The following is a 26315-nucleotide window of genomic DNA, read 5'->3' as shown; positions in this document are numbered from 1 at the left end:
GTGGGGGAGTGTTTTTGTGTGTGTGTTTAAGTGAGTGAGTTATTGAGTGAGAATGTGTGTATGCGCGCGTGTGTGTGTGTGTGTGTGTGTGTGTATGTGTGTGTTAAAAACAAACGTAATTATTTGTCTTTCAACACATCTTATGCACCCGCAGCGGGCAAGTGCGTGCCGATCCGCACCGAGCTGTGCCGACAGGAGGGCTTCAACTCTACGGCCTTCCCCAATCTCTTGGGCAACGTCGGGGAGGGCGAGGTGCTTCACCTCCTCAACCTGATCAGGGGGCTGGCCGACGCCACGGCTTGCTACAAGCACTCCATGCTCTTTGGCTGTTCCGCCTTCCTCCCTCCCTGCTCCGGCAACTCGACGCTGGGGCACCACAACATTCCTCCTTGCAAAAGTCTCTGTCTAGGTCAGTGTGATTTGTTGTTTGTTGTTGTTGTTTAGCGTCTGTTTTGTCGTATAAGTTCTACAAACAAAATGTGTGTAGGGTGGGATGGGAGGGTCTGTGTGTGTGTGTGTGAGGGGGGGCGGGCGGGTTGCGAGTGTGTGTGTGTGTGGGTGTGTGTGTGTTTGTGGATGTGTGAGTGAGCGTGCGTGTGTGTGTGTGCGTGTGTGTGTGTGTGTGTGTGCGTGTGTGTGTGTGTGTGTGTGTGTGTGTGTGTGTGCGTGTGTGTGTGTGTGTGTGTGTGTGTGTGTGTTGAGTCCTGCGCGTTCAGTAGTGTGCTCTCATGCTGGTGTCCATAGAATTGTCAACGTAGCCTACCTTGGTATGCGTGTATTCTTTCATAGTCCCATACCATACTTTGTGTCACAAACCTATCACCTTTCACAGTTTAATAATGAACTTGTTTGCGCTCATGTTTCGACAGCTTACAGAGCTCGCTGCGAGATGTTTCTGGACATTTTCTACAACCCGTGGCCAGAGGCACTGAACTGTGGCCGACTGCCGGACTCTCCTGACCGCCATGTTTGTATCGGCTACCGGGAGGCCCGCGAACCTCCAGATATCGGAGGTACTAGGCTATTTTATTATGTAACGTCGTGAGCATAGACGAATTCTGCAAGTAACTCTCAGTGATTTTCAAGTTGAAGTAAGATTCGCACACAAGCGTGGAGTTATTGGACGAAAAAAAAAGTCCCGTAACACATATAGGTCCTTTAACACGTAGACATATATACAGGCTCAGTAATTGTTTGACAAGATTTCGTTGATCTGGTCTGAGTGGATTTGAAGATATATGGCAAGTTGAAAGTGCCGATTTCTTTTCAAACGACAGTTACCATATCACACAAAAAAAGGAATGGACCTAGCTATTTTAATTACATGACACTTGCGCAAAGAATTAGAGTTGTGAGGTCAGCACGTGAGTCCACATTGTGTGTATGTTCCTTGCAGAGTGCAAACCAGGCCAGATGCGGTGTGACAGCACGCGGTGCGTAGAGTCGTCGTGGGTGTGTGACGGCTATCAGGACTGCAAGGACAATACTGACGAGGATCACTGTGGTAGGTGCCACGCGGGTCTGCACTAAAGGGGTATCCCCCTTGTAATAATAATAATTGTCATCATTTTCACGAGTTATCATTCACAAGCACCTGGTAAATAAATCTCATGTTCCCCGGGGAATGAATCCCCGGTTACCATAGTTGCAGGAAGCCCTAGCTATTACATGGATAATCAAAAGCAAACCCAATAGAAACGCTCGAGGATTCTTCGGCTCTTTTCATTGGCGTTTCCCCAGACCTAAACAGACGACAAGACACTGCTTTGCAAAGTTCCAAAAACCAACTGGCAAACTGGCAAAAGTAAACAAAAAAACAAAACTACTTAATAAATTTGTCACAAACAAATGAAACCTACCGATATGTCATGTCTTCTTACAAAGTCATGGAGTGCGTGTATCTTTGTGTGAGAAACACGAACGTCAAGTTCAAGTCAAACCAATTGACCCCTGAGCTGACACACACATTTTGACCCGTGCACAAGACGTTGTATCGATAAACGAAGCACAAATAAGAAATAATGATAAAAGCAAAGAAAATAGCAACAAGATACGCAAACATCTCACAAAGCCGAGCAAGCAGATTGACAGGTCTAATGAAAAACAAAGCGGCTTCTTTTCCTCATCTATCTGACTGTTTTGTCTCCGTGCGGCTTCTTTTCCTCGTCTATCTGACTGTTTTGTCTCCGTGCGGCTTCTTTTCCTCGTCTATCTGACTGTTTTGTCTGCGTGCGGCTTCTTTTCCTCGTCTATCTGACTGTTTTGTCTCCGTGCGGCTTCTTTTCCTCGTCTATCTGACTGTTTTGTCTCCGTGCGGCTTCTTTTCCTCGTCTATCTGACTGTTTTGTCTCCGTGCGGCTTCTTTTCCTCGTCTATCTGACTGTTTTGTCTGCGTGCGGCTTCTTTTCCTCGTCTATCTGACTGTTTTGTCTCCGTGCGGCTTCTTTTCCTCGTCTATCTGACTGTTTTGTCTCCGTGCGGCTTCTTTTCCTCGTCTATCTGACTGTTTTGTCTCCGTGCGGCTTCTTTTCCTCGTCTATCTGACTGTTTTGTCTGCGTGCGGCTTCTTTTCCTCGTCTATCTGACTGTTTTGTCTCCGTGCGGCTTCTTTTCCTCGTCTATCTGACTGTTTTGTCTCCGTGCGGCTTCTTTTCCTCGTCTATCTGACTGTTTTGTCTCCGTGCGGCTTCTTTTCCTCGTCTATCTGACTGTTTTGTCTCCGTGCGGCTTCTTTTCCTCGTCTATCTGACTGTTTTGTCTCCGTGCGGCTTCTTTTCCTCGTCTATCTGACTGTTTTGTCTCCGTGCGGCTTCTTTTCCTCGTCTATCTGACTGTCTTTTTGTCCGTCAGTTCATCCATTCATGTTCTGGAGAGTTTCAATGCACATCCAATGATCTGAATGAGTGAATTAGTGCCATTAAAGTTCTCCCCTCCCCCCGAATGCTTTCTTTTCTCTGTACTAAATCCTACTGCTAAACGTTCTTCAGAAAGTGTCTTTAATTGACTTAAAGCTCTTCTTCCGTTATTCTTGTATAAGTATGTCCTTCTATTAGGCACAAACATGCAATCCTCTCCTTATCTGGCAGCGTTTGCGTCTCGTTTATTTCAAGCGTCCTTTACAACTTGTTTCTTTCTGACGGCTAAAACGTGTACAGTGCCTTGCGACCACCTCTTGATAACGACCACCTGCCCATTACAACCCCCCCAAACGACTCAAACAACGTTTCCCCCTATATATTTGGCTCAAATAATGCTTTATTTCTGTTGTTGTTGTTGTTGTTGTTAGTTGTTGCTTTTTGGGTCGAGCGGACCATATTATAGGCCAAATCAGGACCCCATTTCTGTTTACATGGTCGTAAAATGTACATGTATAAGTATGAACACATCTTTCAATAGCGACCACCTGTCTATAACGACCAGTTTTGCTCGGTCCCTTGGGTGGTACTTATGTACAAGTTCAAGTGTATGATGCGGTCACTTTCAGCATCATGCCTGCCTCACGAGACGCTGTGCTCACCAGTGTCCACTCTGTGTATCAACACCAGTACTGTGTGTGACGGCGATGACCACTGCTATGAGGGCGTGGATGAGTCTGAATGTGGTAAGCTGTCTCTCTGTCTGTCTGAGTACCGGTTTTTTTTACTAACCTCGTCGAATTAATGATTGAAATAATATATAATTTTCTGTTATCTTAATGAACTTAGATTTCTGAATGGTCTCTCGATGGTCTTTTTAGTAAACAGAAAAATTATGAGACAAATGAAAATAAATGACAGAAACTTAATATCTGAATAAGTATTTTTAGAAAGACAACTTGTCAGGGATCAGTGTTCGTAATTTTCGAGTTTCAAATATTAAGTAGAAAATTTGATTTGTAAATATAAGGAATATTTCCATTGTAAAAAAAAAAGAAAAAGAAAAAAAAAATAATTAATATCTGAATATGTTTGGGGTTATATCTCTGGCAAGAAGACTGTGCTAGGCGAGGCTAGGGAATGGTAGTGCATATTAGGAAGATGTAGTGGAAAATAAAATTATCATTTTGCAGTTCGGGTCGGTGACCACAACGACACGCGAGCACTGGAAGTACACAACCCCGTACGGGAAGAGTGGGAGGAGGTATGCTCCAAGGGATGGAACCAGACCTTCGCTCTGCTCGCATGCAAGCAGATGGGATACAGGTACCGCTCTCCTACAACAATGACTCATCTGTATCATCAGTCTTATTTGGGTCAATAACGTTTGATGTATGAAGGTTATTGAGTGTGTTATTGCCCGCTGCGGGTGAAGAAGATGGGTTGAAAGACAAATAACCAATATCCGGACTGTCGTATGAAGGAGGCTTGTTAAATATATGGTGAATTCACATGCTGTTTGGAAGACACATGCGGTCACAAGAGGAACATTTTTCATAGATAAAAAAGCACACACCTGTAGTTACAAAGTGGACTACCATTTCAATGGGCAAGTCAAATGAATAAATTGCCGATCAGTTACGGTGGATGGGGGCTGAAAAACTTTCAGAGAGCAATTTATCGAAGAGGTTTTCCTGTCAAACGGCAATTTTCAATGGACCCCATGTTTACCTTTTTTCGTCCCCACTTTCTCCCCCCCCCCCCCCCCCGACAACAGTGGAATGTGATAGATTCCAGATTTGATTTCCTAAAATTGTACGGGTTTATTGTTGATCAATTGTTTTCCTTTTTTACATTTAGTCAAGTTTTGACTAAATGTTTTAACGTAGAGGGGGGAATCGAGACGAGGGTCGTGGTGTATGTGTGTGTGTGTACGTGTGTGTGTGTGTGTGTGTGTGTGTGTGTGTGTGTAGAGCGATTCAGACCAAACTACTGGACCGATCTTCATGAAACTTGACATGAGAGATCCTGAGTATGATATCTCCAGACGTTTTTTTCATTTTTTTGATAAATAGCTTTGATGACGTCATATCCGGCTTTTCGTGAAAGTTGAGGCGGCACTGTCACGCTCTCATTTTTCAACCAAATTGGTTGAAATTTTGATCAAGTAATCTTCGACGAAGCCCGGACTTTGGTATTGCATTTCAGCTTGGAGGCTTAAAAATTAATTAATGAGTTTGCTCATTAAAGTTGTCATTAAAATCGATTTTTCGCAAACAGATTTAAGATTGATTGCATCGTATTCTTCATCATATTCTGAATCTAAAAATATATACATATGTCATGTTTACTCTTAAAATGTGATCACAATTAACGAAAATAGATTAGTTAGTCTTACGATAAAAATTTAAGAAATCGATCCAAAAATGATTTCATCTTATTCTTTATCATTACCTGATTCCAAAAACATATATTCAAACATGTATTCAAAACAAGCTCCAAAAGTTAACAAGAATACAGAAAAGCGCGCTTTCCTGCTTAGCACAATACGCTACCGCGCTATTCTGGCGTATTAATTTCACTTCGTTTTGCACGTGGAAGGTGAGCGATTTCCTTCTCGCGGGGATTGACAAAGCTGTACTGTCTTGGTGAAAAACTACAGTGCGTTCAGTTTCATTCCGTGAGTTTGACAGCTTGACTAAATGTAGTAATTTCGTCTTACGCGACTTGTTTTGTAATGTAATTAAATTGTAAAGCGCCTGGAGCCATGTGCTGGGACTCGCACTGTAGAAAATCTATTTAATATCATTATTATTATTATTATTATTACTATTCATGTCTATGCACAGTGCTGTATTGATGCATTCACTGGAAATGCCGACATCGGGCCGCAGCAAGGCTGTACTGGGAAGTCGGCGGTCAGGAGGACACCCTGACAGACTCCAGAGCTTTCTCACCAAGGGGTAAGTGTCCTCGTTGATAGCCCTTTGTCTTTCTGCAAATTATTTCTTAGCTGCATTGAAGTTACTGTGGTCCCTTTGGCGAAAGGACACATTTTGGACTTGCCAAGGGTGTCCATACATAGCAGGTGGCCTTTGATGAGAGGGGTTATTTACCTAAAGTGAACAGAAGACAGCGTCTTTTATTGGGAGGTGTTCTCTCATCGGAAAGGCCTGATATTGCTAGGGTCAGTGTACTTTGTGCTTATGTTTAGATCTAACATAAAGTTGACTTTTTCTCGGTTACAGAAAAGCAATTTGAGGAATCAAAAAGTACGTTATATGGAGAATATGTGAATTCACTGAGGACAAAGATTACAAATGATATCTGATTAGGTGTCGGTAGAGTTAACACTTGTTACAGACTGTTTCAATCGAAAATGTGCATTGATAAGGCACTCTTGCACTTATAGACTTTATGTGCGAGACAGATTCGTCTACATACCCAATATTGAACACCCCTTGATCCACCGTACTAATCCACTACCAGTATTGCTCATCGAGATCATGTACATGAATAACAACAGTCTTCCTGCAGTCCAAATGTGCAAAACTACATCATCAATCCACAAAATAGTATTTTTGATCATCCATTGATGCTGTGCACAAATCCATTACTGATATAAATCCTTTGCCTTTCCTTGCCTAAACCAGTATTGCTCAGTAAACATTAAGTACATGAATAACATCACACACACACACACACGCACGCACGCACGCACACACACACACACACACACACACACACACACACACACACACACACACACAGAGTTCTTGCAGTCTAAAAGTAAAAAACACATTTTTGATCATCCATTAATTTACTGTACGCCCCGACCAATATCGCTCAGCCGAATCATTTAGATGAATAATACAGACCTGCTGGTAACGATCCATGCTGTTTTGGTTGATGTCTATTAGACACGCGTCATGTCCTACCGGTGATGACTACGTGATCAAGCTCTCCTGCTGGGAACCCGGTAAGTTGAGGCTTCATCTCACGATTGGGGCCATTGGCATCAGTGCACTCTCTTTCTGTGCGTGAGTGTCTGTCAGTCTGTGTGTGTGGGTTTTTAGGTGTGAATGATTCTCTCTTTGTCTCAGTTTCTCTCCCTCCCTCTCTCTCTCTCTCTCTCTCTCTCTCTCTCTCTCTCTCTCTCTCTCTCTCTCTCTCTCTCTCTCTCTCTCTCTCTTTTTCTTTCTCTCTCTCTCTCTCTCTCTCTCTCTCTCTCTCTCTCTCTCTCTCTCTCTCTCTCTCTCCCGTTCTGTCTCTCTCTATCTGTCTCTATCTCCCGTTCTGTCTCTCTCTCTCTTCCGATTGGTTACAAGTCTACCGGTAAAACATTACACCCTGTCCCTCTGGTGTCATCTTGTCTCAGTCCCTGCTTATCTTTTCTCTTCCTTTCTATATGTCTGTCTGTCTGTCTGTCTGTCTGTCTGTCTGTCTGTCTGTCTGTCTGTCTAATTCAAGAGTTGCTCTCTCGTTTCTGGGTTCGCTTCTGATTGTCTTCCCTTCTTTCTCCTCGATTTAATTCTTTTAAATACCCCTCAGTCGGTGTGTATTTGTCTGTCACTCTGTCTTGATAGTTATTCATTTCTTCACTGCACAAGACTGATTGCTCAGCATTGTCAAAGTAGCATAACAACATGTTCTTAAACATTCTAGAACTTAGCTGAAGTCAGGCTGGTTTGATGTCGAAAGCCTGATATTATTTGTGACCCTCCACCACGAAATGAGTCGCATGTCATCTCACGCGGTTCTGCGCTAGGCATAATATAAGTCCGGGGGGTGTCTATTGTAACAGTGTGAGGGTCACCATAGTCACAGGCTTATAACTCGAAAAGTGTTCACTCTTTTCTAAAACGGTTTTCACCACCGGATAGAGAATAAACAACTCTTTAAGAACATGTGAAAATCATGAAAAGGTGACATGCGACTCATCCCGTGGTGGAGGGTCACATTTGGGCGAAGTCGACTTGGCAAAGCCTACTTCAGGAAGCTCTCTGTCCGACGCTTGAGCGTTGAAGTCTTGGCAAAGTCTTTCTTTCTTTCTTTCTTTCTTTATTTGGTGTTTAACGTCATTTTCAACCGTTCAAGGTTATATCGCGACGTGGAAAGGGGGGGAGATGGGATAGAGCCACTTGTTAATTGTTTCTTGTTCACAAAAGCACTAATCAAAAAATTGCTCCAGGGGCTTGCAACGTAGTACAATGTATGACCTTACTGGGAGAATGCAAGTTTCCAGTACAAAGGACTTAACATTTCTTTCATACTGCTTGACTAAAATCTTTACAAACATTGACTATATTCTATACAAGAAACACTTAACAAGGGTAAAAGGAGAAACAGAATCCGTTAGTCGCCTCTTACGACATGCTGGGGAGCATCGGGTAAATCCTTCCCCCTAACCCGCGGGGGGTCTTGGCAAAGTCAACTTCGGGCTTTATAAAAGGAGGCCTTTATAAGGCGGTCCTTAATGGAGCCCGAAGTCGACTTCGCGAAGACTTTCAGCCTTAAACTCAGTGTTTAAGCTTAGTACGTCCAGCTTCGCGAAGACTTTCAGCCTTAAACTCAGTGTTTAAGCTTAGTACGTCCAGCTTCGCGAAGACTTTCAGCCTTAAACTCAGTGTTTAAGCTTAGTACGTCCAGCTTCGCGAAGACTTTCAGCCTTAAACTCAGTGTTTAAGCTTAGTACGTCCAGCTTCGCGAAGACTTTCAGCCTTAAACTCAGTGTTTAAGCTTAGTACGTCCAGCTTCGCGAAGACTTTCAGCCTTAAACTCAGTGTTTAAGCTTAGTACGTCCAGCTTCGCGAAGACTTTCAGCCTTAAACTCAGTGTTTAAGCTTAGTACGTCCAGCTTCAGCGAAGACTTTCAGCCTTAAACTCAGTGTTTAAGCTTAGTACGTCCAGCTTCGCGAAGACTTTCAGCCTTAAACTCAGTGTTTAAGCTTAGTACGTCCAGCTTCGCGAAGTATACTTCTTGTAGTTGACTTCGCCCAGTTAATTTGAAGCTTTACCCCTTTGGGGTGCATGACGGTCACACTTAACTAAATGCAAGACACGTAACAGACAATAATATTCACCATATTGACTCACAAACCAAGTTTAAACTGTCCACAGTGTGCGGCAATCGTCCTGCTAACTACGAAAGCCCGCTCCGGGTGGTGGGCGGGGATGAGGTCAAGCCGGGCACGTGGCCCTGGCTGGTGTCCATGCATGGCGGCATTGACCGGACGTTCTTCTGCGGGGCGTCCGTCATCAGTGCCGACTGGATCCTCACTGCTGGGCACTGCGTGGGAGGAGCGTACGTTTCCTTACGATATTTTTGTCTGTCAGCTGTACTCGTCGTATTAGATTTGACTGTAATAAATATTAAAAAGTTAAATATTTCTTAGCAAAAACTATTCTTATATAAATCACAGCATCAGTTATCGTTGAGTTTTTCTGTTGTCAGTGGCGGATTTAGGGGGGGGGGGCTAAGCGGGGAAAAAGAGAGAGAGAGAGATGATTAAATGACAGTTTCTGAGCTCAGGTGGCCCTAGATTTGCAGCATTTTGCTTCCTTGAAAACAAAATTCCGGGGGGGGGGCATGCCCCCGGACTCCCCTAGCATGTTTGGGCGCTTCGCGCCTTCAAGTTTGTGCAAAAAAGTTTGGGTGGGTCCCCCCCCCCCTTCCTTAAGATCCTTTGTCCGCCCATGGTTGTGTATCTTCTTTGTCCACTTTTATAGGCCGGTAGTTCGAAGTTTTTGTAAATGTTTGGTTTTGTCCTGAATTAAACTTTTCAATAACTTGACCTTTCTTTGTTTTTCTTTTTATTATTCAAAGGTTAGTTAATGGAACGTTCGGTTGTACACAAAAATGAAAGGAACTTTGATCTTTACAACAAGAAGGCGAGAGTCGAAAGAAATGTTGACTTGGTTGTTGCAATTTGTGTACCGGACGACTGGACTTTTATCGCTGGCAAGTATACATGTGTCTGAGTCCCCCAAAAAAGAATAAGTATTGAAATGAACAAGCGACTTGCATCGAACAAAAGCAAACAATTGACCGGTATTGTTTGGGTTTTGTTTGACAGGACTCACAAAACGGACGACTGGACTTTCATCGCGGGCCACACTCGCCGCCCTGCCTACTCCACGCACCGTCAGATCCGCAAGGCCAAGAAGCTCTTCCTGCACCCCGAGTTCAACCCCACCACCGTCAACAACGACATCGCCATCATCCAGCTCGACAAGCCTCTGGTGCTGGACGACTACCTCAGGCCCGTCTGTCTCCCCAAGCCTGGCCAGGAGATCGATATCGGCACACGCTGCTACGTGGCTGGCTGGGGAAAGACCGATTCCATGGGTAAGGCCTTGGGAAGGTGATGGATTGTGGCTGTTTGGGCAGATGGTTTGTCGTCTGTCTGTCTGTCTGTCTGTCTTTTCAAGCCTGGCCAAATGATCCACATTGGCACATGCTGCTACGAGGAAAGACCGATCCAATGGGTATGCACTGGGAAAGCATATGCTGTTGCAGCAATTGTTTTCGTAATTTCTTTTTGAATAAATATCGTAAGTGACATGTATAGGTCAATCTGCACAGTTTTTCTTTTAAATCCTGCTCTTTAATTAAACCTCAGATTATTTCGACGAAATCTACTCCATGAAGCTTCCTCCATGAAGCTTTGACACTTAGATTTTGGTAAACATTTAATTTTTATTAAAAAGAGACTTCGCGAAGTCTTTGCGAAGTCAACCTCGGACAGCCTTCGCAGAAAGCCTTTTTGGCATGGGTCTAAGTGACGTGATAGGATTCTCTTGTTCCAAGCAGAAGTCTGGGCAGATCTGTGGTGGTCAACATGATCGCTTACACAAGAAGGATTGTGTCTGTGAAGCGTATCGCATTCTTGTCTTTAAGACTGTTCTTAATTGAGCCCGAAGTCCACTTCGCAAAGTCTTTTTTATCGCAAATTCAGTGCTAAAGCTTCGTGCGGCCAGCTACGTGAAGTAGACATCGCGAAGTCGAGTTTGCCCAATGAATTTGAGGTTTTACGCTCGTCTCCCCATCCTTATTTACTGAGTGTCGAGAAAAACACGAAGAGGAAGACATACTTAGAAAAGAAGACATACTTTGTTTCAAGGAGAACAAGAGAAAACATATCACGGGAGAAGAGCAAAGAAAGGGAAGGGAAGGAAAAGAGCCAAATCGATCAGCGGTGCCAATCGATCAGTAGCAACAACGCCGCGAGTGAGTTCGATCAGCTTTGTTGCCTCTAGTAATTGTCCGCGGAACACTAATGATGCGTCAAGATGTCATCCCGCCTATCCCCCTCTCCGCAAGGCAGGCAAAAACATCATGAATCAAATTGTCACCCGTTTCTATTTAAAGTGCATTCCTGGGACTGACACGGAGCGATGGTGGTGAAAGAGATTTGGTGTTAAAACCTGGGGGGGGGGGGGGGGGTAGATTCAGGGAGAGGTGTGAAAGAGGGGAGGGGGGGTGCAAAATATTTTTTTCTTCTTAAAACCATAAAGCAAATCAATCTGAATTTTCTTATTTTTCTTCAGTCTTTTTCTTTGATTATGTTTTCATTTTCTCTCTGTCTTCCTTTCATCATTTCTTTCTTTCTTGTTTTACGCATAATTATGTCCCGCGAACTTGATTGAATCTCCTTTCTATGTTTTTATGTCTGTTCCCTGTGTTTTTTGTGTGTGTTAACTAGACGAAGAAACTGTTTTTATCGTACTTCTATTGGAGATTGCTTTCTTCAATCCACCGTGAACAAGTAATGAGTTCATGCGTGCCGGAAATTTTATTAGGGTCATGATGATCAATATTCGGCTCTCGTGGTCTGTTGGTATTGGACTTGTGATACATATTAATTTTGTTTTCACCTCCTTCTACGAGTATAATTAGTACTCTGTATCTGCCGTCTTTTTACTTCGTCGTTCTTATTATCAATGTGTACATGACATAACCAATTTATTTTTGGAGGCTTGACCAATTTTCTTTCCTTGTGCTGAGCAATCTCTTCAGTAATATGACCATTTTACAACCTTTTTCATATCTGTGAACACTAGATTTACCTTTCTTTTCTCCATGTTGACCGCTAAAGCGCCAATGTTCCAGTCTGCAGTGCGTGAGAGAGCCAATGTTCCAGTCTGCAGTGCGTGAGAGAGCCAATGTTCCAGTCTGCAGTGCGTGAGAGAGCCAATGTTCCAGTCTGCAGTGCGTGAGAGAGCCAATGTTCCAGTCTGCAGTGCGTGAGAGAGCCAATGTTCCAGTCTGCAGTGCGTGAGAGAGCCAATTTTCCAGTCTGCAGTGCGTGAGAGAGCCAATGTTCCAGTCTGCAGTGCGTGAGAGAGCCAATGTTCCAGTCTGCAGTGCGTGAGAGAGCCAATGTTCCAGTCTGCAGTGCGTGAGAGAGCCAATGTTCCAGTCTGCAGTGCGTGAGAGAGCCAATGTTCCAGTCTGCAGTGCGTGAGAGAGCCAATGTTCCAGTCTGCAGTGCGTGAGAGAGCCAATGTTCCAGTCTGCAGTGCGTTAGAGAGCCAATGTGACATAAGCAATTTCCCTTTTTTGAAGACGACCATTTATTTTCCTCTTCAGTATTAATAATAATAATAATAATACGAATATTTATAACGCGCACATATCTCACCAACAGGCGACTCAAGGCGCACATACACTCATTCACACACACGGAGACTTAAAGTCACCAACACTTTACAACAATTTTCTTCTCTGTGAACAGTGAAGAGACCATTTTTCTTTCCTTGTACTGAGCAATCTCTTCAGCAATATGACCACTTTACAACAATTTTTATTTCTGTGAAAAGCGAAGTGACAAATGTTTTTCCATGTAGACCGTTCCAGCCCCAACGTACCAGTCAGCAGTGCGTGAGTTCAGCCTGGACGTGGTGACTTGTGATGCTTATGTTTTTTTTAATTAATTTTGTCTTTACCTCCTTCAACGAGTATAATTAGTACTCTGTGTCTGCCGTCTTCTTACTTCGCCTTTCTTATTATCTGTCAATGTGAACGTGACATAACCAATTTCCCTTTTGGGAGACGGGACCAATTTTCTTTCCTTGTACTGAGCAATCTCTTCAGCAATATGACCACTTTACAACCATTTTCATCTCTGTGACCAGTATATTGACCATTTTATTTTCCATGTTGACCGTTACAGCGCCGACGTACCAGTCTGCAGTGCGTGAGAAAATCAATGGGACACAACCAATTTCCCTTTTGGAGACGAGACCAACTTTCTGTCCATATACTGAGAAATCTCTTTGTTCTTTATTTTTAGTAATATGACCATTTTAAAACCATTTTCCTTTCATACTTTGTTCTTTATTTTTAGTAATATGACCATTTTAAAACCATTTTCCTTTCAGACTTTGTCATGTTCTTTATTTTTAGTAATATGACCACTTTACAACTAAAGTTGGCCAAAAAATTATTGCAACAAATTTCAAACCCAAATTAAAGCATTAATTCCTGTGTCATTTAATTAAAACTGTATATGCCAGAGAAGGCCGTTCACATAACCTTCAGGATCATCTTTTGGATTAAATATTTCTTTTACAGGGATCACGTGACCGCCGCTCAAGTAAGGGTACCCTCAAAATCGACCAGACAAAAACGGAAGAGCCGAATGAAAAATCGACAAAAAATCACAATAGACAAAACTTTGCAACTTTGACATACGAGAAGAAATTCAAACCAATTATCTACCCTGAACAGATTATTTTCTTTTGCTACCTTGCGTATTTCGCGTGCTATGCTATTCCTACTGATGCAGGTGTCGATCGCAAGAGCGGTCAAAAACGGAACGTTTTACGTCAATTTTTATGGGTATCATGTCAAAAAGCGCTACATTTTAGCAATGACTTGGTGGATTGCTTTGAAATTTTCAGAATATGTTACCAACATACTAGAGATACTTCGTGCGAAAGTTTGGATCGTTACGGTTATTTATCCAGATGTGACGCAATGTTTCGGAAAATGTTGTTAAACTTGTCATAGGATTGTTCACTTGTGTCCAAAAAATTCATGACTTTGCATATCTACAGATAAATAATTGATACAGATTCTGTCTAAGTTTCATTTGCGTGTAGCTGCTGGTGTTAATTTGCTAGTCATGCAAACACATGAGGAAAAAATGGAACGTTCACGCTGTTTCGCGCTTACAGCTGTTATCGCTGCGTGCCTCTTAAAACATGCTACGGTCACGCTTGGCTGGGCATCGCTGTGGCACCAGAATCATCGCTTAAATATGTAGCGTGTTTACTGGTCTAGCAAATTTGCGTCAGTGCTTACACGCACATAACACTTTAGCAGTGTGTGTATCAATCATTTTTCTAAAGACATGCAAAGTCATACATTTTTTGGGACCCAAGGGAACAATCCTATGACGAGATTAAAAACTTCTTTCGAAAAATTGCATAACATTTTAACAAACACCTGTAACAATCCGTCATTTCGCTCGAAGTATCTCTAGTATGTTGGTAAAATATTCTGAAAGCTTCAAAGCAATCCACCAAGTCATTGCTAAAGTGCAGACTTTTTTGTCATGATACCCCAAACAAATGACGCAAAAAGTCCCGTTTTTGACCGCTCTTGCGATCGACACCTGCATCAGTAGGAATAGCATAGCACGCGAAATACGCAAGGTAGCAAAACAAAACAATCTGTTCAGGGTAGATAATTGGTTTGACTTTCTTCTCGTATGTCAAAGTTGCAAAGTTTTGCCTGTTGTGATTTTTTGTCGATTTTTCATTCGGCTCTTCCGTTTTTGTCTGGTCGATTTTGAGGGTACCCTTACTTGAGCGGCGGTCACGCGATCCCTGTAAAAGAAATATTTAATCCAAATGGTGATCCTGAAGGTTAAGTGAACGGCCTTCTCTGGCATATAAAGTGTCAATAAAATGACACGGGAATTAATGATTTAATTTGGGTTTGAAATTTGTTGCAATAATTTTTTGGCCAAGTTTATTTTCATTTCTGTGAACAGTAAAGTGATCAATTTGTTGACCGTTACAGCGCCAACGTACCAGTCCGCAGTGCGTGAGGTCAGCCTGGACGTGGTGACGTGGGACAGCTGCATGGCGGCCGTACAGCGCTCCGAGATGCCCGTGCCCTACAAGCTGACACACAACATGTTCTGTGCTGGCGGGGCGGCGGGCCACGACGCTTGTCAGGTCAGTATCTTTTCCACCGAAAGCGGCGTATGGCTGCCTAAATTGCGGGGTAAAAATAGTCATAATATACGTAAAATCCCACTCATACAACAACAAAAACACGAGTGTATGTGGGAGGTTCAGCCCATGAACGCAGAAGATGAAGAAGAAGAAGGTGTGTATTTTCAGGGCTAACATTTGGAGGATTGTCTCCAATAACAGCCTGTTTTCCTCCTCACTCACTGTCCGAATCCTGATCCCCTTGTCTCTCTTTCGTCCTAAGTAATGCACAGAATGCACCAGATTGCTAAGATTTTGTTCCAATTTTGAAAACTATTCTAGGGGGAGGGGGGGGGGATTGGGGCAGGACTTGGACCCTTGTGCCTAGGACCTCAGGTTTGCTTATAGTCAGTTTGATAGTCTACACGCCAAAATCTCCTTCTTTTTCATCTTGTTTCATTTCAAGCCCTGTATCTTCTTTTTACATTTAGTCAAGTTTTGACTAAATGTTTTAACATAGAGGGGGGAATCGAGACGAGGGTCGTGGTGTGTGTGTGTGTGTGTGTGTGTAGAGCGATTCAGAGTAAACTACTGGACCGATCTTCATGAAATTTTTCATGAGAGTTTCTGGGTATGATATCCCCAGACGTTTTTTCATTTATTCGATAAATGTCTTTGATGACGTCATATCCGGCATTTTGTAAAAGTTGAGGCGACACTGTCACACCCTCATTTTCAATAAAATTGATAGACATTTTGGCCAAGGAATCTTCGACGAAGGCCGGACTGTGGTATTGCATTTCAGCTTGGAGGCTTAATAATTAAATAATGACTTTGGTCATTAAAAATCTGAAAATTGTAATTAATTTTTTTTTACATATAAAACGATCCAAATTTACGTTTATCGTATTCTTCATCATTTTCTGATTCCAAAAACATATAAATATGTTATATTCGTATTGAAAACAAGCTCTAAAAATTAAAATATAACAATTATGATTAAAATTAAATTTCTGAAATCGATTTAAAAACAATTTCATCTTATTCCTTGTCCATTCCTGATTCCAAAAACATATAGATATGATATGTTTGGATTAAAAACACGTTCAGAGAGTTAAAAAGAATAGAGATATAGAAAAGCGTGCTATCCTCCTCAGCGCAACCGCTCCCGCGCTTTTCTGGATTGTTAATTTCACTGCCTTTGCCACGAGCGGTGGGCAGACGATGCTACGAGTGTACGGTCTTGCGGAAAAAATGCAATGCGTTCAGTTTCATTCTGTGAGTTCGACTGAGCTTGACTAAATGTTGTATTTTCGCCTTACGCGACTTGTTTTTCTTCTCTTCTTCATCGTGTGTACATTTGTGCGTGTCAGCGGGCGCGTGTTGATTCCGTCTCCTCTCTCTCTCTTTCTCTCTCTCTCTCTCTCTCTCTCTCTTTCTCTCTCCCCCTCTCTCTCTCCCTCTCTCTCTCTTCTCTCGCGAGATTTCGCCGAGCGGGCAGGTCGGAGTTTTTGAGCTGCGCTTCAATTTAACCAAACGTCGCCAATAACACTTCAAAATGACAGTCGTTGGCTTGCCAACTGCTGCAGAAACAACCCTCGAAGCCCTGCTCCACAACCATCAAGTCACATCGTGGAAAATCGCCGGCAATGGGAGCAACTTGACTTTTGTTGTCAGATTTGCACCGGCGACCACTGATGGCGACCAAGCTACACGCTACGTTCACAGTGTCACCCAGAAGAACACGGTCCAATGTTTTCGCAGAAAACCACCGAGCCAGATGAGAAGAGACAAGAAGAGAGCCGAGGAAAGAAAAGCAAAACGAGAAGAAGAAACGAAGGCAAGTGAACCTTTTAATGGGCCGCTAATTGAAACCACCCCCGAAAAACTACTGTGTCATTTCCACACCGCAGAAGTAAACACACCTGACACAGACATCAACAGATCACGTGAAACACGCAGCCTGGCCACCCCAACACAGCACGCACCTGCTGCAAGCTCAACCACGTGCGAGAATGTCAACCCTGGGGTGTGTAGTGCTGTGACGTCACAGACAGCAGACGACGAAACCACTATAGCTGAACTGGCAGCTACGGGCCGAGAGTTTGAACCAGATGATGTCTACGACTTAGCCTCACACTGCTCAAAGAACGTGCGACTTAAAGAGAAACTGTTAAACAGAAAGACGAACCGCACTCTCACAAAAGTAGTGTGCGAAAGAAAAGGTGGAAAGAAGACGCTGATTGCAAGGGGAGACAACTACGTCCTGACATACGACTGCGAAACAGCACAGACAACGTCATTCCGAGAAGAGGAGGAAACGCCCCCGTGTGTCCGGCGTCTGCCCCAAGTCGACCGCAACGTCTTTGGAGAAGAAATCGACCATCTCACTACTGACCTTCATATGTCGTGTCTACACTGGTACAATGCTACCTCCGTGCCATGCCAGACTGACTGTAGTCGCTAAACTACAGGGCACACATATTTCATGTGTGTTTGTGACAAACCGCGATCGATATGGAACAATACCGTGTTCGAAACGGAAAAGTTATTTCCCGACTTGGATTACAAGTTGGATGCTTCGGACCGAATCACGATGCATTGTTTTTGTGTAACAGACTGAAACCAATGTGTACACTGATGTTCGTGGATCGTTCGATTACCCAACCCCTCAGCACCCTTTTGCTATAAACAAGTATATATGAGTTTTCGCAAATAAACATTCTGATTCTGATTCTCTCTCTCACACGAGGTGTTAAACCGTGTGAGACAATCAAAAACTGGTTACTTTGATAAATTGATTTCCGATAAGAAAGATACTGCAACAATTTGGCGGGCAGTAAATGAAATCCTTGATAAATCTAGGAAAAAGTCAACTGCTAATCTAACAAAACTATCTGCGGAAGAATTTAATAATCATTTTATATCTTTAGCGGATAAATTGAAGGCTTCTGTGGCAGAAACGTATTCTCCGGATACAGATAACTGTTTTGAAAAATTGGACGAATACTGTCAGCGGAACAGAATAAACAATGAAGCGTTTATCATTCCTCCGATTGCAGTTCATGAGGTCGGAACATTTATTGAAAACCTGGAGAATAAAAAGTCCATGGGTCCTGATAAAATACCCGTGAAGTTATTGAAGCTTTCTCTACCGTATATTGTGGATTCGCTCACGTTCGTATATAACCTTAGCATTGAGCAGAACTTTTTTCCGTCTAAATTGAAAAGCGCCAAAGTCATACCCCTTCCCAAATGTAAAGATCTCTCAGACCCAAGTAATTTTAGACCCATTTCTTTGCTGCCTGTTTTGTCAAAACCATTAGAACGGCATGTGCACAAGCATCTTCTTGCTTACATGGAAGAACAAAATTTGTTTCATCAGTTTCAATCCGGTTTTCGGTCCAAAAACATGGCATCCCTCAAGGGTCTGTATTAGGACCTATTCTCTTTTGTATTTACGTTAATGATTTGCCTTTACATGTATCGAATGATAAAGTCAAATGCGAGTTTTTTGCAGACGATTCGTCTATTCATACATGTACCAGTAACACCTCGTTGGAATCAGTAAATTCTTCCCTGAAGAACACTTTGGACGAAGTTGCGAAATGGTGCACATCAAATTCCATGATACTGCACCCAGAAAAAACTAAAAGCAGTGTTATTACCACAAGACAAAAGCATCAGATAAGTCCTCTTAGATTACAACTGTCCTTAGGTACAACTCAAATACAGCAAGTTAAAGAACATCGCATACTTGGTGTAACTGTCGATGAAGAAATGAAATGGCAAACACACATAAGCAACCTCTGCAAAGTGTTATCAAGGAATTTGTATTTGTTGTCAAAACTCAAACATTATGCGAAGTCTGAAACATTAAAAATGTTCGTTCATGCTCATATAATGCCTCATATTAATTTTGCTTCCACATTGTGGGATGGCTGCAGTGATGTTCACTTATTGAAACTCAATTCTTTGTACCGTCGTGCTGCAAAACTTATCCTGTATGAATCGCACATGTCTACAGAAATGAAGTTAAACAGCCTTAATTTCCTTCCCCTAAAAACCCACCTTGCATACAATAAGGCTGTCTGTATGTATAGATTAGTTCATGGTGATGTGCCCAGTTATGTGCAATCCTATTTTACACATGTTACGAAGAGGTATGGGTCTCAAAATTTACTTCCTCCAATTCCTCGTATAGATCTTTATAAATCCAGCTTAGCTTTTTCAGGATCATCTCTGTGGAATTCTTTGCCAATAGAAATCAAACGATCCGCATCCTTAAAGGCCTTTAAAAGGCAGTTGCACACACATTTGATCACACTATAAACTGCCCCTGATGTTTAGTTTCCATTGTGTACTCGGATAATGTATGCAATGCTCTTAAGTGTTTGTTTGTTTTTTAAATATTGTATATGTAGTTAATCTGAATGTGTAATACCTCGTCCCCCTCTCCCTTCTTCTTGAAACTTTAGCTGCCTGTATATGGCCCTGTTCGGCAATACATTGCTGTACTTTTTTAAGAAATTTAAAAAAACATTTACGTTTGTTTGTGTCTGGTTTTGTTTTATATGACTTTGTGAGTCCAATATTTTTTATGTTTATACTCGACCATTATTTTGATGTTTTATTAGTTTAATACTTTGATGAGGTATGTGCGCAGTCTTTGCTTTTGTTTACAATTATTCTCTGTATATGTTCCAAGGACAGGTTGGAAGATTAGGCTAAGCCTAAAACCTTTATCCTTATGTAATAAAGTTCTGAGTTCTCTCTCTCTCTCTCTCTCTCTCTCTCTCTCTCTCTCTCTCTCTCTCTCTCTCTCTCTCTCTCTCTCTCTCTCTCTCTCTCTCTCTCTCATCGAAGTGATAATTAACGTACTGTAATCATCATCCCAATTCCTATCTGTCTACTACCAGGGTGACAGCGGCGGACCGTTCATGTGCCGAATGCCCAACACGACCGACCAGTGGTACCAAGCGGGCATCGTATCTTGGGGCATCAGCTGTGCTATCCCAAATGCCCCGGGCATCTACACCAAGCTGCCGCTCTACATTGACTGGATCACAGAGACCATGAAAAACAACTCTAGCACGTGATTTCCACGTCTTTGGCACAGTTTTCTGCGTGTTTCATTGGCTCACGTGACTGCTGACGATGATTCCTTGCGTGCAGTGACGTCATCGCAGGAATGACATCATGACTGTAGCAGATGTCTGTGTATTTGTGGGTTGTGTGTTATATCTTCTTGTGCTAAAGCACGGTTTGTTGAGTATTACTCTGCATTCATCGTCCTCAAATTATGAAGCATTTCCGGTCATCACATCATTATGATAAAAGTAATCTGTGGATCTGTTTCAGTCATGGTTTCTGTGTTAGTCTAAGTCCAGAGTTCTGGCTTTCTAACGCGGTGATGTGACGTTACAACTCTGACTGCTCATCAATAACTAAACATGTATCAAGACTTTGAAATGTGTATTCAGAACACATTGCTGACTCTGCGACAGCAATGTTGGTATGTAGCGAAAGTAGGATAACGTACAACTGTAACTGCTCATTAGTTACTAAACATGTATCATGACTTTGAAGGGTATATTCGGAAAAACATTGCTGACACTGCGAAAGCCGGGCTACTGCTTGCGGCAAAAATTGGTTAAAGTGCGTGGAGGCAAATACGTTGTCAAATTGTGTGAATATAAACGAAACATTTGTGTAACTGTTTCGCATTGATCGAGGCAAAGAGTTGCAGGTGCATTTGCTTCATCCTAAAGACGCTAGATAGCGATGTAACTGGAAGGTGCGAACCAGCACAGTGCACTCTTAGGAGATGACAGAAGACTTTCGTGAGACACGTGAAATAAATTCCCTCACCTGGGTCTGTGAGTTATAGGACGTTAACAATATCCTGACAGTTTCACACAAAAGGTAAACACGTGTGTACTACACTATGTTAGTGTACAGCTCAAAATTCGTATTCGTTGTGTTTACACGGAACATCTACCCCTCGATTGTGAGCGAACAGTTGGTGAAAGACATTTTTTTGGCTGTCGGAGGTTACTTACAGAATCTTAGAACTAAGTATTCTGTGGACTGGTGAAATTTGGCTTCTTCTGCGTTCGAAATTTGGCTGAAATGTGGTTATTTTAGGCCATTGCTTTCGTCATTCGTATGTGTTTTGAAAATGTAACTCAAAATGGTTCGGATAGACTAGAATGGCTGATGTGTGAGAATACGATACCTTAGCTGGCTGACATTAAGCTTTGGTTATGCTACTATTAAACTGCTTTGTTTTTGTGTGTGTGAATTAAACACAAACCACGAGTTTTAATGCGACACATTTGAATGGAAAATGTGGGTAATCTGTGCATACCCTATCATGAAGCATAATCAAAAGACCAAAATGAGAACAAAGTAGAACTATTCAAATACAATGTACACACAAAAATACAGTCGCTCGTTATTAAAACAGTGAAGACAATATTGAATACCTCTTCCTTTTAACAGCATTGGTTAGTGTGTAAGGATACTGTTGTATTTATACATTTGTTTTCTTCTGGAAACTGTTATTCCACGTTAAATTTTCAGATTGGATTTGTGATATTAAAATAAGATTACTACGGGTGGTTTACCGTTGTAAATGTTGGAAAACAGTCGGATACTGCTCAGCGTTCGTTTGTGATCGCGTTATATGGACAGAAACGTGTGAGAGAGGGAGAGAAGTTTGCGACAAAAAAAAATCAAGTTCATTTGTTACAAGAAAAAAAAGCCTCCTTCTCGAGTCTCCAGATGTCATTGTTTGTAAACGATTAAACGAACTTAAACATTAGCTGGAATGTAATGCGTTCAGAGGCACAACCTCGGAATTATAACTATCAGTGGCAAGACTGAAAAATTCGACGCAATGCTTAATTTTCGTTACAAATCAGTGATGAACTTTATGTAAGCATGGTTTACGTTAACATGTTTGTGATGTATTTTATCATCTCAGAGTGTGTGTGTATAGCTATTTTCTTGACGAGTTCATACGTGAGTCCATATTTTACTCGTGAAACATTTACTTGTGGCGCTTGTTATGTGGGTTGACTTGAGCACAATGATTTCTTCCTCTCATGTTCATGATCGTAAAAATGGAGAAAAATAACCATCTGACAACGTCAGTTTACATGTTTGTACATAGCCTGTTTAATCTGCATGCGTTTGTTCGTGGTTCCGTGTGCTTACAAATCAGGGCTCCCCAAAGTGCGCGTCCCTGCGTCCTATACGCACTAGAAGCCAAAGTCACGTACACGAAATTCATTGAGGGGGTCCCGGGACGCACTAAACCTATAAAGAGAGGGTCCCGGGACGAACTAAATTACTGCTATCGTTGGTAGCGTATAGGTACGTTTTCAGACTGTAGGCGTCAGTCAAGTATAGTGCAAGCACAAATGCCAATTTCTCCCGACATGTCACCACCAAGAGAAGTCGGGAACATGTAGACATCATCCATGGAAGACGGCCACTTGACTTCGTCTAAAAAAGTCGTTCAGAGTATCGAAAGCCTAAAAGATGTCATCCAGAGAAGTAGAAAACGAGTAAACGTCGTTCAGAGAAGTAGAAACCAAGGACCGTCATCCAGAGAGAGAGATGCAAATTAGAGAGAGGAGTAGATGACAGGCGAAGATGTAGACGCGTCAAAGTAGATGTCGTTCGGTTGCGATTGGTTTTAATGCCGGATCTTGGAGGGAAAACACACAAAACCAGAAAAGACAAATAACAAACATAAACAAACAAATACAGGAGCACGTGTCCTACATATTCTTTTTATTCTTCTCCCCCCCCCCCCCCCCACCACCACCAATCTCGTTAAAGTTCTGTCATAGTTTCCCAACTCTGCCCAATGTTTTGTCATACTTTCTAACAAATCAAATTAGGGGTTAATTAGATTGATTAATTGTGCGTACGTGTTTACTGACGCCACAGATGAAGATCAAGATGTGTATAGATATTCCTTGTGTACGTAGTATTATTGTGATGTTGACTTGGTTGTCAGCCTGCGCTAGTGTTACCACTGTTGAATCTAACGTTGTACATAAAGTGATACATTATGTTGATCGTCAAGCTGTACATAATTATTATCATTATGTAGATATTCTCTCTCTCTCTCTCTCTCTCTCTCTCTCTCTCTCTCTCTCTCTCTCTCTCTCTCTTCTCTCTCTCTCTCTCTCTCTCTCTCTCTCTCTCTCTCTCTCTCTCTCTCTCTCGACAACAGACATGAGGTTCTTGCCAATTAATTGTTCTATTCGTTGTCTTTAGTGTGCGCATAATGCGTTTCACCTGGAACATAACTCACGTGAGTTTGTTTGTTTGTTTGCTTTACCCCCAGACCACCACGAAGGGTGATATCAGGGCGGTCTCACGTGAGTGACTATGTCTGTTGACCAGTTTAAACACTGGAATGGAATTCTGTTAATGCGTCCTTGATCATGTGTTGTTCTGCTGTTCTGTGATTGGATTTGTGTCCAAGTCACTGATGTTAAAATGCTAGAGTAGTGATTCCCTGCTAGTTAGCTCCCCTGACAGTTAGAGTGGACAAGACCTCCACTCGATCCTAGTCTACTTCCGGTACACAATACATCGTGTTAAATCGGTTGAAAACGACGTTAAACACCAAATAAAGAAAGAAAGAAACATCTTGTTAAATGTTATGTTAACCCCCCGCGGGTTAGGAGGAAGAATTTACCCGATGCTCCCCAGCATGTCGTAAGAGGCGACTAACGGATTCTGTTTCTCCTTTTACCCTTGTTAAGTGTTTCTTGTATAGAATATAGTCAATGTTTGTAAAGATTTTAGTCAAGCAGTATGTAAGAAATGTTAAGTCCTTTGTACTGGAAACTTGCATTCTCCCAGTAAGGTCATATATTGTACTACGTTGCAAGCCCCTGGAGCAATTTTTTGATTAGTGCTTTTGTGAACAAGAAACAATTAACAAGTGGCTCTATCCCATCTCCCCCCCTTTTCCCGTCGCGATATAACCTTCGTGGTTGAAAACGACGTTAAACACCAAATAAAGAAAGAAATGTTATGTTAGCAGAATTTCAAATCTGAAGACGATATTGAGAAAAATTTGCTCATACAACAGCAGAAATAATTTGGAATTCCATTTTTGACAGATGATGTTACATGATGTCTAACATTTTTTTTTTTTGGGGGGGGGGGGGGGGTACTTGTCTGTCGACGAAATTTGCAGTTTAGCTCATACCTTATCTTAGTCATGGCAACATATGTTATAGAAACATTTGAATATTTAATTTGAATATTTAAGGAGGTTTTTTTCATGAACTAAAAGTAACCAATTCTTGGCCTTTTTGCCTCGTAAAACAATATGAGTCGAGGTACCGAGAGCAGTAATGTGTGAGATGCACTGTTCAAAAGGGCTACCCGTCTTTGTTGTGTCGATTTGTAGCGGTACAAATGTAACAGAATGACATTTCAACATATGTTATGTTCAAAATATATTTTGGTTTTTTTGTTTTATGTCATTGCTTTTTGTCGTTCAAAAACCAAAAAGCATTAGTCTTGAAAAAAAATTGCGTTTTGGATACTGATCGTTGAGGGCGCTCAGAGCCTGAGAGTTTATTTAATCAATTATGTTTTATTCAGGGTTGTGAGCTATGAAATAGCTTTGCTCAGGTTTGTCTTTCTATCTTTTCTTTCTTATTGTGCACTATAATAAGCACATGGTCTTGTGTTGCTTTTGACGTGTGTGGTGTAATGCAAATCACCTATATAAATCCTTTGGCGTCAAGAACCAAAAAGGACACCATTTTGTTTCCCGTATAGGATACACTTCGTAGCAATCAAGGAATATACAATAAGAATCTGAATAAAGTTGTCGCGGAAACTGAAGTATAAGTGACCAAAATGTGATTGTGTGTAGAGCTTCTGTGGATTGTCTTATTTTGATCATACATGTGTCTTTTACGTTTGCCTCTGAGTTTGTATTTCACCCATCCCCCCGCGGGTTAGGGGGAAGAATTTACCCGATGCTCCCCAGCATGTCGTAAGAGGCGACTAACGGATTCTGTTTCTCCTTTTACCCTTGTTAAGTGTTTCTTGTATAGAATATAGTCAATTTTTGTAAAGATTTTAGTCAAGCAGTATGTAAGAAATGTTAAGTCCTTTGTACTGGAAACTTGCATTCTCCCAGTAAGGTATATATTGTACAACGTTGCAAGCCCCTGGAGCACATTTTTGATTAGTGATTTTGTGAACAAGAAACAATTGACAAGTGGCTCTATCCCATCTCCCCCCTTTCCCCGTCGCGATATAACCTTGAATGGTTGAAAACGACGTTAAACACCAAAGAAAGAAAGAAAGTATTTCACCCTTTGCTTGTTACTCGTGCACTCGCCCCGTGAATAACCAAGAATGCTCTTCGGCTGTACATAATTGCCCACATGGCCATTTTCATTCATATCGGGTTTTTGTGGTGGTTTTTTTTCTGTTTGGCTTTTTCTTCAAAAATGTTTTTTTTTACTTTACTTCTGTGATGTGTAAGACATTAAAAATGCTTGCTAAGCCGCTTTTGTAACGTGCGTACTGTCTGTGCGGCCAATTTCTCTGTCATAAAGTTGTTTATTTGAGTGGTTTTAGAGTAAGAAGGAGATTGGTTAGAGCACAACACACAATATTGTTCGGTAACAACAGCATCTTTGGCAGTCTCTTGGTTTAGCCCCATGAGAGGTTCGTCTTCACACTGAACAAAAGTTTTCTCTTCTTTCAGTATGCGTCGCCACTTCTATGGGGCTAGTTTGGGAGATTGCAGCATCATTCAGTATCCGCAATTCGAAAAAAACAAAAACCTTACTGTAGACTTATCATGTTTCTCGTAAATCATTGGCATTGTGATTCGTGCTTGCGTCAGACCAGAAAGAGCTGTTTTGTATCAAACCTTTCAAAGTTCATGTATAAATGCCCAGTCGGGCGCGTACGTTGTTTCTTGTTTGGCGTTGCTCTGTGTGTGTGTGTGTGTGTGTGTGTGTGCCCCGTGTGTGTGTGTGTGTGTGTGTGTGTGTGCCCCGTGTGTGTGTGTGACACTGTGTATGTGTGTGTGCGTGTGTGACACTGTGTGTGAGTCAGCAGAGAGAAAGCCGAGAGAGTGTGTGTCTGTGTGTGAAGGGTTGAACACACATGTGTGTGTCTGTGCGTGCGTGTGTGCGTGCGTGACACTGTGTGAGTGTGCAGAGAGAAAGCCGAGAGAGTGTGTGTGAAGGGTTGAACACATGTGTCAGTGTGTGTGCGTGCGTGACA

At 42.1% G+C, this 26315-nt stretch overlaps 1 protein-coding gene across 1 annotated transcript; it reads left to right on the top strand.

Annotated features, from left to right (window-relative positions):
* Positions 1 to 1400: 1400 nt before the first annotated feature.
* On the top strand, positions 1401 to 26000 carry LOC138958218 (tryptase gamma-like). Its single transcript, XM_070329317.1, has 9 exons — positions 1401 to 1504; positions 3485 to 3601; positions 4049 to 4181; positions 5705 to 5818; positions 6776 to 6834; positions 8976 to 9159; positions 9932 to 10203; positions 14887 to 15044; positions 19943 to 26000. Exons 1-9 carry the CDS (start codon positions 1414 to 1416, stop codon positions 20120 to 20122), a joined length of 1308 nt encoding a protein of 435 aa, XP_070185418.1. The 5' UTR covers positions 1401 to 1413; the 3' UTR covers positions 20123 to 26000.
* Positions 26001 to 26315: the final 315 nt, after the last annotated feature.

The sequence above is a fragment of the Littorina saxatilis genome, linkage group LG2 (genome assembly GCF_037325665.1).
Source record: "Littorina saxatilis isolate snail1 linkage group LG2, US_GU_Lsax_2.0, whole genome shotgun sequence".
NCBI classification, from domain to species: domain Eukaryota; kingdom Metazoa; phylum Mollusca; class Gastropoda; order Littorinimorpha; family Littorinidae; genus Littorina; species Littorina saxatilis.
The sequence above is the reverse complement of the archived record's forward strand: the minus strand, read 5'-3'. Positions and strand labels throughout refer to the sequence as shown.

Bases quoted from the DNA above. Each gene is read 5' to 3' on its own strand.
- LOC138958218 (XM_070329317.1), top strand. From the start codon at position 1,414: ATGCGGTGTGACAGCACGCGGTGCGTAGAGTCGTCGTGGGTGTGTGAC. The intron at 3,602-4,048 runs GTAAGCTGTCTC...ATCATTTTGCAG, and splicing joins CGTGGATGAGTCTGAATGTG to TTCGGGTCGGTGACCACAAC. The intron at 5,819-6,775 runs GTAAGTGTCCTC...GATGTCTATTAG, and splicing joins CAGAGCTTTCTCACCAAGGG to ACACGCGTCATGTCCTACCG.